The sequence below is a fragment of the Benincasa hispida genome, chromosome 8 (genome assembly GCF_009727055.1).
Source record: "Benincasa hispida cultivar B227 chromosome 8, ASM972705v1, whole genome shotgun sequence".
Classification (NCBI taxonomy): domain Eukaryota; kingdom Viridiplantae; phylum Streptophyta; class Magnoliopsida; order Cucurbitales; family Cucurbitaceae; genus Benincasa; species Benincasa hispida.
The window spans coordinates 31,848,889-31,859,490 of NC_052356.1; the positions used below are offsets into that span (position 1 = coordinate 31,848,889).

Consider the following 10,602-nt stretch of genomic DNA (forward strand, 5'->3'; position numbering starts at 1 on the left):
AGTACCAATACCATCTATAACACAAACAAACAAACACAAGCTAAACTCAACAATAAAACAAACAAAATAACCACAAAAATCAACCTTCAATATGGAAACTGATAAAATCTCGAGGTAGATCTCGGGTGAGATCGTGTCTTGAGATTGAAGAATTTGGGCCAAGGTCACCGGCGCATGCCACGAATTTGATGTTTTAATAGGCATTCTATATTCAAGCTTGTGGCCATTCTTAGGCTATATATGTCCCGGGATGTAATACAAAATGTCCACAATACCTCAATAACCACAATCTTGGGAGAGATTAGATGAATCTTAGGCAAACTTCATCTAGTCTCAGGTGAGAATCAAGTTGATTTCAAGTGAGATGATGCTTATTTCCCTAACAAATCAATATAGGCGGTCGAGATACAAATAAAAATAGCCAAAATATGTAAAAACAAAACACAGAAAAACGCAGCAGATTTCTCAGGCATCTTTTAAACCCTAACAGGTTGCTGAAATTAAAAACTAATAAGAAGAAGATATGAAAAATGGATGTCCGACTTGTTGAATAAGAAGATAACGTTTCAGTTTTCTACATCAGGGGTATTTTCGTCCTTTCACACAAATCAATAATTTAAGTTGTGGCGTTTAAAAGAAAATTCTTATAAATAGGACAATTTTATAATCAACCAACCTATTTTAAAAGAAAATTCTTATAAATAGAAAAATCCTAAAAATATTATAAAAAATTTCAAAAGTAAGAACTTTTGGAACTTTTTACAATAAATTGTAAATATTTGTAAATATATATATTTTTTATATTTAAAAAACCCTATTTCAAAATTTTTACTTTTTGTTATTTTTTTATTTGTTTCAAAAGGCACCTTAAATTATATAATGGGAAAAACAAGAAAAAGGAAAAATCCCACTGGTTGTGCAGAAAAGCTTCGGGTTTATTTGTCTTCGGAAGTAAGCCGCAGAAGAAAGCTTCAGTTGTGGCAACCAAACCCACTCTTCGCATACCCATAACTCCTTCCTTTCTTCAGCAACATTCATTTCAAGGCCTGTTGATTTCTTCATTCTCTAGCTAGCTACTATGTTATTAACTCTGTAGAAGAGCCGCCCAATGAAATGGAGTCCATAGCCATCTGATTACCTTAAACCCCATCAAGCCAGGCATGCGTTTTCTTCACCACAATCAGTGTCTCTATAACCCCTTTTCCAACCTCTCTTCATTTTCCTCCTCATTTAATCTAATGGGTACCATTCCTTTATGCAAGTCCACTTCTCTGGTTATCCTGTCACACCTTTCTTCTTCTTCTTCTTCTTCTTCGCTGAAGTATTTCCTGTACAGAAGTAATCCTCTGCTCCATGGTTTATTTCCTGTACGACCCATGTCCCTTGATAAACCCTTTTCTATGAAACCAAATGGGGTTTCTTCTTTCACTTCTCATTCCAATGTTCCCACACCTCCAGGTACTTGTACTGGAGCTGTTTATGGTTTTTCAATTGTAGTTAGGCTTGTGATTGTTTCTGATCAATTCCCATGTTTTGGGGCATCTTAATGTTTTTTGGCTGGGTGGGTTAATCTTTTTCGCTTTTAGGATTTGGATGAATTGGAGAGACTAAGGATATGCTTTTTAAGACAAAGTAGTTTGCAGGCAATGTATTCTGAGGATGGGAGAGGACTTGACGTTTGATTAGTTTTAATGTTATTTGCATTCTTCTTTGTGCAGCGTTTTTGGAGAATCCACTAGACGAGGCTTTAAGCTCGACTCCATTGAATGTTCTGAGAAAAAAATTGCAGGAGCTTGACATTGACACCGAATCTTGTGTTCCAGGGCAGACGAACCACCTGCTGTGTCCAATGGTATTGTGTTTCTAATATCAGTTTCTTTATACGTATTCTGCTCTATTTTGAGATATTTATCCAATTTGTAAAAGTGAAAACAGCTGCCAGCTTCTGTATCTTATTTATTTTTTGATAAGAAACTTGAAGATATATTGATGGAAAAAACAAGAAGACAACCTAGGGGCAGGGAAGAGAGACCCCCCTTCCAAAGGTGTTAATCACAATAAGGCTTTCCAATCTTGAAGGCTCATTGAGAGAATATATATATATATGTGTGTGTGTGTGTGTGTGTATGTATTTTAAAGCTATTTCTACTGTACCAACAAGAAGTGATGAACTTGCATCCCTAAAGGCGCATGGACCGCATAACTCAAAAGTAGTATGGTAAAACCAACCCTATCCAAAACTAATTAAAGCGAACCATCCACTCACTAAGGGAGGCAAATTGAAAACCCAAACAACTTCAGAAGAAACACCCAACCAATTTGCCTGAACAACTTCAAAAGAAACGCCCAACCTCTATGAGCAAACTAACAATGTAGGAAAACATGTTCCAAATATTATTCCTCCTCAGAACAAAGGCAGCACATTGATGGAGACAATACTCATCACCCTTTGGACTTTTTCTGTCTTCTGTCTTGGTATTGGGCCCCCTATGAGTAACAGAGTAAGGACCATAGGAACACTTTCACTCTTTGGATGTTGCTACCCTTATTGCTCTTTTGGATATTATTATTTTCAATCCAGTGAAGCGGGATAGTGTTGGATTCCTAGTCCTTCAAAATGATTTATCTTTTGTTCCTTTTTCAGCCTTTGGTATAGCCATAGTACCACATCTCCAACACTTCTCTTTTCATCCTACTGGTTGATTTTCTTAGTAGGGTGCTACTTCTTGTGGAAAACAGTGGGTTGATTAAATGTTTTTCCTTGGGGGAAATCACCCATTCTATCTCCATCAGTCCCTTGCAATTTTCGGATGACATCATTCTTTTTTCACCCCATGACTAGGTTCACCTTGAAAATTTATGAGTGAACCTTTTCCACTCCATCAAAATCATTCAAAAAGCATCTGACCTCAACACCAATGCCCACAAATTCGAGTTTTTGGGTATTGATTCACCACTTGCTACTGATTTAGCCTCCAATCTGGGATGCAAATTGGGGAGCTGGCCGAGTACTTACATTAGGCCTCTCTCAGCCCTCTTAATGGAAAGCCGGAAACTTCCTCCTTTTTAGATCCTATTGTTGAGAAAGTGGAGTAAAGATTACATTCTTGGGATCATCTCACATATTTAAAGGGGAGGACTCATCCTCCTCTCTATCAAACCTCCTCATCTATTACTTGTCACTTTTATATCCCCACTGAAGTGGCTTCAACTATTGGAAGGCTTTTTTGGAACTTTATGTGGAAGGGCACAAACGAGAAGACTGGTTTTCATCTTTTGAAATGGGCCATGGTGAAGTTGCCCATTAATGGAGGGGGCTTGGGGATTTTCAACATCAAATCTAATAATAAAGCATTTCTAACTAAACGGATTTTGCGATTTCACATAGATAAGGATGTTCTTTGAAGGAAGATTATTACAATCAAGTATGGAATTTATTACCACGACCTACAGCTGGGCATTAAATCTTTGATAAGCAGAAACATTTGGTCTTCAATCACATTACAGCAAAGGTGGGAAAGGGTGTTAGATAACTAGTGTCCTTAACCTGCAGAAATCAAGCAAAGGAACACAAAATAGCCAAACGACATAGGAAAATGTAGTGTAATATTTCAGCAGCACTGTTATATTGAGAGTCTTCAATATACAGTGGAATTATGAATACAAAACAAAAGCTAAAGACTCCCTCAAGGGGAATGTAAATATCCCCTACAACTGTAGAGAGAGGGTTGGTTCCCTTGCTCCAAAGACTCTGCACTACTCGCCAAAAGCCTGTCCTCTCAATGTACCCCCAAAACCCTTACAAAACCCTTCTCACCCTTAGACTGTACAACAAAATGATCATTGACTGACCCACCATAACCTTTTTACTGGTTAATTCCCATCTTACTCCTCCTTGGGTATGTCTTGATAATAGGAGGCCTAACTGGGTGATGGGACTTTCTTCTTTGTTGGGAGGAATCGTCTCCAAGATGAATTCCCCAGACTTTGTTCCTTGGCTTTGCCTATTGGAATGGTATGTTAGACACTTATGGCTGGTACATTGCCCTCTCTGGTGATAATTTCTCTTTTTGCTCACATGTCCTCACTAGTCATCCTTTAGAGAGCAAAACAAGAAGATCCTTTAGCAAAATTTCACTTGTGGAACCTTTGGAAGGAACGTAAAGCTCGGATCTTCATAGACGAGCACAAATGTTCTGTATTGTTTATAGAGTCTACTATCATTTTAGCACTTTTTTGGTGTAAACCATCACCACCCTTTTGTAGTCATAGTCTCACTTCCCTCATTTTCAATGGACGAGCTTTTTGTAACTACCATATTGATAGGATCCTTTATTCTTTTGTAATCATTTCACCTTATCAATGAAATGTTTATGAACCTTGGACATTTGTTCCTTTGCATTATATCAATGTGAAATTGTTTCTCCTTAAAAAAAATAGATCCAGTGATTGTCTTTCCTACTCTTTTTTCTTTTTGGTTCCAACAAATTGGTTTGACTTGTTGTCTTCATCTATTGGTTATAAACTTGGGTTCTTCTAAAAAAGGGCCCATTTATGTTTTGGCTTTGGATAAAAGGACCCATTTGAATAAACTATTATTTTGGGATCCTTTTGGCTTTTAGATAATATGAAGTTACCATTTTGCCCTTATTGTTTTCTTTCTTCCCATTCTCTCATCCCATTTAAATTGAATTGTGAATTTTTTGTTGAATCAACTTGTATCTCTAAAAAAATCATGATTTAGGCAAGTTAGCTTGCATTTTAGACTAAGTTTGAAAGTTTTTTTTGGTTGATTTTTCATTTTTCTACCAATTTCAACGAGATTTGAGTTTTCAGAACTTAAGATTTGAAATAAAAAGAACACTTGAATCTAAGTCGAACCCAGTGAGATTAGGTAAATTCCGGCCAAAATTCATGAATTTTGAACAATTTTTGGTCAAAATTCATCGATTCTGATAAGTTTTCAATTAAAATTCATGCATTTAGGAAGTCGATGTTCAAGAATTCTGGCCAAGTCTCGGTCGGAATTTATGAATTTCGGCGGCTTTTCGGCTAGAACTCATGGGCTGATATTTTGATCAGGATTACGTGGTTTAGTGATTTTCCAAAAGTCACGAAATTCATCTTACCTTTTTTTTTTTAAATAATTCTTTCCTTAATCCTTCGTTCTTTTTAAATTTGAATCTATTATATATTATATTTAATATCTTAAATAGTTCCTTTAAGAGGTCTTGAAAATATTTAATGTAGACTAAAAAAATTAATTGAATCAATGGGAATGCATCAATCGAAAAATGGTCAAAAAATCTATTTTACAATTCCTCATTCATTTTGACAGGGAAAATAGGTTAAAAAGTTGATGAATATTTATTTATATTGTATTTATAAGTGAGTGCATAAATGCAATTTTGTGTCTAACTTTTTCCATGAACAATGGGTCCAAAACAACTGGTTTTTTCATAAGAGGTCTTTTTTTTTTATACAACGTAAACATTTAGAGGCCATTTTTTAGAATTACCATATAAACCTATAACCTCTAAGTGAAAAGAGGTAGTTATTATCATTATTATTATTTAATTTATTTTAAAATTTTAATTTTTTAATTTTATGTGATGTCTTGATTAATTCTGTATCAAATTCTTGCCAGTGCAAAGGTGGTGATTCAGGGGAACGATGCTTCTCCCTGTATATCTCAGAAGACGGGTAAGATTCTAAGGCTTCTTTCTTGTTGAGTTTTTCTCGGAATCTTTTTATTTGATTTACTGATAGGCCTTGTGTGTTTGTGTGTCTTATATGGTTTGTTTTAAAAGTTTTTGTAGAAGTTATTTAGGGTGACTATTGATTGTGAAAAGTCTGAATTTCGGCTTCTTCCTCGTTGAGTTTTTCTCTGTCTTTTTATTTGTTATACTAATAGCCTTTTTTATTTTTTTTACCAGAATAGGGATGGGGGATTCAAACCACTGACCTCTTGTCGCTAACACATACTATTTGCTAGTTGAGCTATGCTTTGACGTTTATGCTAATGGTCTTTGTGTGTGTGTGTGATCTTTCAGTATTACTTCTGCGTCATCATTGCTATTTTCTGTGATCTTTCATGGGGTTAATATTCACTAATTAATTTGCAAATTTTTAAAATTAATTGTTTCTAAGTACATGTATCAAAAAACACTTGATAGGTCGATGGACTTGTAGTCTACCACCATAGCTCCAGCCATTATTCTTATAACTTTCTTACGTTGAAAATCTGAAAAAGAAGCTGGAGTTGTTGTCCATCACTTTTGGACTCTTCGGTTCTTCAATTGTATTGGCATGCATATCTCCTTGAAAATTTCTTTTTGGGCATTACAGGGAGGTTTTTTTTATCCAATTTTTTTTAGGGTAATACTTTTGGTCCTTGGAGTTTAGAGTTGATGTCTATTTGGTTCTTGAGGTTTCAAAAGTGGCACTTTAGTCCTTGATGTTTGAAAAATAGTTCTAAATGGTTTCTGTGTTAAATTGACCATTAGTTGACTAACAGAAAAATGATATGACATTGTTGAGTTGGCAATTTTAAATGATTTGAGAATATTTATTGATTTTATATTGTTCTATATCATGGAGCATTTCCCCCGTTTTCTTTTCCTCTCCATTTTCTCTTCCCCCACGTTTTCTCCCTACACAATATTTCTTCTATTCTTCTCATTCTTCCCTTCTCTCTTCTCTTCTCCATCCTCTCTCTTCCCTTCCCTCCCTTTCTACTTCCCCTGTTATTCTTACATGCATGTGCAACCCAATAAATCCTTCCTTGTCTTTTTAATTTCTCTATTCTTTCATTGGTTTTTCTCCTCTAAAAAAACTTCCATCAATAAACCAAAAACCAGGCAATTATTGTATCATAAAACTCCATCAAAAAAGGAAAAAAGAAGAAAAAGAAAAAGAAAAAATATGCCACATAATATAAAATCAATATAAACTCTAAATATTTTCAAGTCATTTAAAATTGCCAACTCAATAATCTCACATCTGACACCACTTTTCTGTTAGTCAACTAACCGTCAATTTAAAATATGGTCCATTTAGAACTATTTTCCAAACCTCGAGGACTAAAGTGTTACTTTTAATACCTCGAGAACCAAATACACATCAACTACAATCTTCAGGGATCAAAAGTGTATTTGCCCTATTTTTTGTAACAATCTTTTAGGATTACAATTTAATTGAATTATAAATACGATTATTTCAAATTCTGTATCTTTGTTTTTCTTTATGTACATGTATGGCTGAAACAAGTTGATAGGACCTGAACTCATAGTTTGTTCACTACTAACCTTAGTTTGATTTCTTACCTTTATATTTGTGTTCAATGAAATTACTACTTTTTTTGTAACAAGTGGCTGGATTTCCGTTTCATCTGTTAGACTTTTCAATCCTTCATTTCCCTTGCCATGCATGTATTCTGCAACCTTTTTCTTTTTGAGTTTTGTGAGTTTCTAATTTTTATTTCAAATGATCAGGGGGGCTGCTCTTTGGATGTGCTTTCGTGCAAAATGTGGTTGGAAAGGCCGTACTCTGGTATAAAATTTTAATAAATAATTCAATTAGATATTCTTTCGTGCTAAATGTGGTTGGGGCCTTTCACCTAGGGTTGATTTGAAAAGTTGTTCAGTTATTGTTTTGCCTTTTCTTTTCTTTCTTCTTCTGCTTCTTCTTTTTCTTCTTCTTTTGTTGATAAGATAATTTGGTGTTTCACATTTTTGTATTTTGTTCAAATATCATCGAAAATTTCATAAAGTTTAATTGAGAGGTATCCTCACTACTTCTTGTAGGAAGAGGTTGATGGGGGAGGGTCTCATTTGGTTAATTTGAAATTAGTGGTGAAGCTAGTGGAACTAGGAGGATTAAGGATTCAGAGCCTGAGATTTTAAATCGAGATGTTGCTAGCAAAGTGGTTGTGACGATTCTTCCTGGAGCTTGGTGCTTTGTGGTACAAAGTTATTGTGAGCAGATATGACCCACACCCTTCGGAGTGGGTGAAAAGCAGTTGTTCTGTCTAAGGACATAGGAAAAACCTCTTGGAAGCTATCACAATTCAGTTTCTTAGACAGTTCGTTGAGTAGGGCTTGAAAGTTTAATTTTGGGAGATTGTTGGGTAGGTGGTATTGTGGTAAACCCTTTTATGAGTTGTTTCCTCATTTACATCACCTCTCTTAGAATAAGCTGCACTTGGTTGGTGGCTTTGGGTTTGCCTTCTCAGTCCGATCCTTCTTCTTTGATCTCTTTGGGCTTCAGTTGTCTTCTTTTATATAGAGAGGCGATTTATGTGGCAATTCTTCGTTCCCTCTTGCAAGACCAACATGTTCTTTGGAAGAAGGGACTCTAGAATTTGGTCTCTTGATCTTTGTGAGGCTTCTCCTCTTGATTCCTTTTACATATTTTATCTGTCACTTTTCCGGCCCAGATTACTTCTGCTTTTGTCAGTATCTGGAAGAGTACACTTCCAAAGATGGTCATTTTTTTGTTTGACAGGGTTTACATGGCCGAGTAACAACCCGATTTTCATGTTTTGAGAAGAGGATCGGATTATTTGCCAATTGCAGGTGGTTGATGCTATCGTGATTGTCTTCAAGTTCAAAACCGAGATTGATGGCAGCAGCTTGAGTCGAGAGCTACTAAGGCAATCCACTACCAAGTTTGAAAGGGAGGGAGATAGGGGATCTCCATGCCTAAAACTTCTAGATCCAATGATCTTACCTCTTTTTCTTATCTTATTATTATTTATGCTGACTGAATGGTGGGTTTTAATTTATTTATTATTATTATCTTTCTCTTTGTTTTTTTTTTTTGGGTAAGCCAACTGGCTTTTAATGAGGATGTCTTATCCCTCATGTATTTTTTCCCGATGGTTGTGAAGGAATGTTTCTTATAAAGATGGAAAAAAGTTCACAATGCAAATTGGTTCCTATCATTACTTATTGCTTCCATTAATTTACTTTACTGTTTTATTGCTTTCTTTTGTTTTCATTGACAATCAGTCTCTTTTAATTATATCAACGAAAAGTTTCATTTCTTGTTTGTTTGTGTTTGTGTTTTTTTTTTTTCAAAACTTATTGCTTCAATCTATATGAATGCACGATTGAATTTTTTGGCTTAGCATAGCTTGTGATGGCAGGCCTTTGCTGATGGTTCGTCATCATATCGAAATTTAGGTCAAGTTGCACTTAAGCAGAACAAACGGAAAATTACAGTGGAGAGTCTACAACTTGAACCGCTGTGCGATGAGGTGATATTATATTGTTCTTCATTTTGATGATAATTATTGCTATCTGGTCTGTGTTAAAGCATATATGTATGCTATTGTGTAGTTTTCTAAATATCTTATTTATAGGCGTCAATTCTTTATCCTTTATTGTAATCCTACATTTTATTCGATTAAGAAAACTTATTTTTCTATAAACTAAGAATTTAAAATCATTCCAAAAGTTCATTAAACTTATTGAAACACATCAGAAATGGATATAATTATATCATCCTTATAAAACTTGATAATTCTTTTTTTTTTTTTTTTGGGGGGGGGGGGGTAAGTTTATTTAGCTAAGAATGAAATTGTTGAATCGAATGAAATTATCTTCTTTAAACATATGAAATTTGTTTTGAGGATTTAATTTTTTAAACTAAGCATCGACACAAATATTTCCTTTGTATGTGCATTTCAATTAAACTTGCAATTGTGGAACATAAAGAAAATAATTATGTTTCTTGTTTCAGCTGGTTGCTTATTTTGCTGAGCGATTGATATCCAAGAACACATTGTTAAGAAATTCAGTTATGCAGAAAAGATTCAATAATCAGGTAAAAGGAGTTATTGTTGAATTGAGCTAGCTATGAAGCACTGACCTTCGGATGATAATCTCTTAATGGCATCTGAAGCACGCTAAGAATGCATTTCAAATCTGTATTGATGAAGTGTGCTTCATTAACTGTGGAAGAGTGTATCAATTTCATAAATTGAAATTTGATCTTTTGTGATATTTTGTTGTCCTTTATAGCTCCCTTGAATTAATGTTTTTTCTTGAAAAGGAAACAAAACTCTTCATTAAAATAATGAAAAGAAATATTGTTAATATTCTGCCATTGAATTAGAAAAGAAATATTGGGAATTTATTGTATTTTGAATCTTTGAAATATTTCTGCCATGTTTGGTAACCATTTTGTTTTTGAAAATTATGCCTATGGATATTACTTTTACCTCCAAATTTTTTCCTTTGTTATTTACTTTTCACGAATGATTTAAAAAACCAAGCTGAATTTTGAGAACTAAAAAAAATAGCTTTCAAAAAGTTGTTTTTGTTTTTGGAATTTGACTAAGAATTCAACCATTGTACTTAAGAAAGATGCAAATCATTGTAAGAAATGTGGACAAAACATGCTTAATTTTCAAAAAGAAAAACAAAAAAACTAAATGGTTATCAAATGGGGCCTTAGGGAATTATTCTATTCTTATAGTTTTGATTCACTTCTTACCAATTAGAGATCTCTTTTGTAACTCCTTTGGCCCGGGGCTTCTTTCCCTTCTTCTTTTGTAATTTCATACATCAATGAAATTGTTTCTTAAAAAAATAATAT

General features: G+C 34.3%; 1 protein-coding gene across 1 annotated transcript in view; it reads left to right on the plus strand.

Annotated features, from left to right (window-relative positions):
- The first annotated feature begins 895 nt into the window (after positions 1-895).
- LOC120082994 (twinkle homolog protein, chloroplastic/mitochondrial) overlaps positions 896-10,602 on the plus strand; it is a 31,060-nt gene continuing 21,353 nt past the window's right edge. The window contains exons 1-6 of the mRNA XM_039038451.1: positions 896-1,458; positions 1,719-1,852; positions 5,648-5,703; positions 7,494-7,551; positions 9,149-9,259; positions 9,745-9,828. Of these exons, the coding sequence (XP_038894379.1) occupies positions 1,161-1,458; positions 1,719-1,852; positions 5,648-5,703; positions 7,494-7,551; positions 9,149-9,259; positions 9,745-9,828 (741 nt within the window). The 5' untranslated portion in view covers positions 896-1,160. The remainder of the gene's footprint in view (positions 1,459-1,718; positions 1,853-5,647; positions 5,704-7,493; positions 7,552-9,148; positions 9,260-9,744; positions 9,829-10,602) is intronic.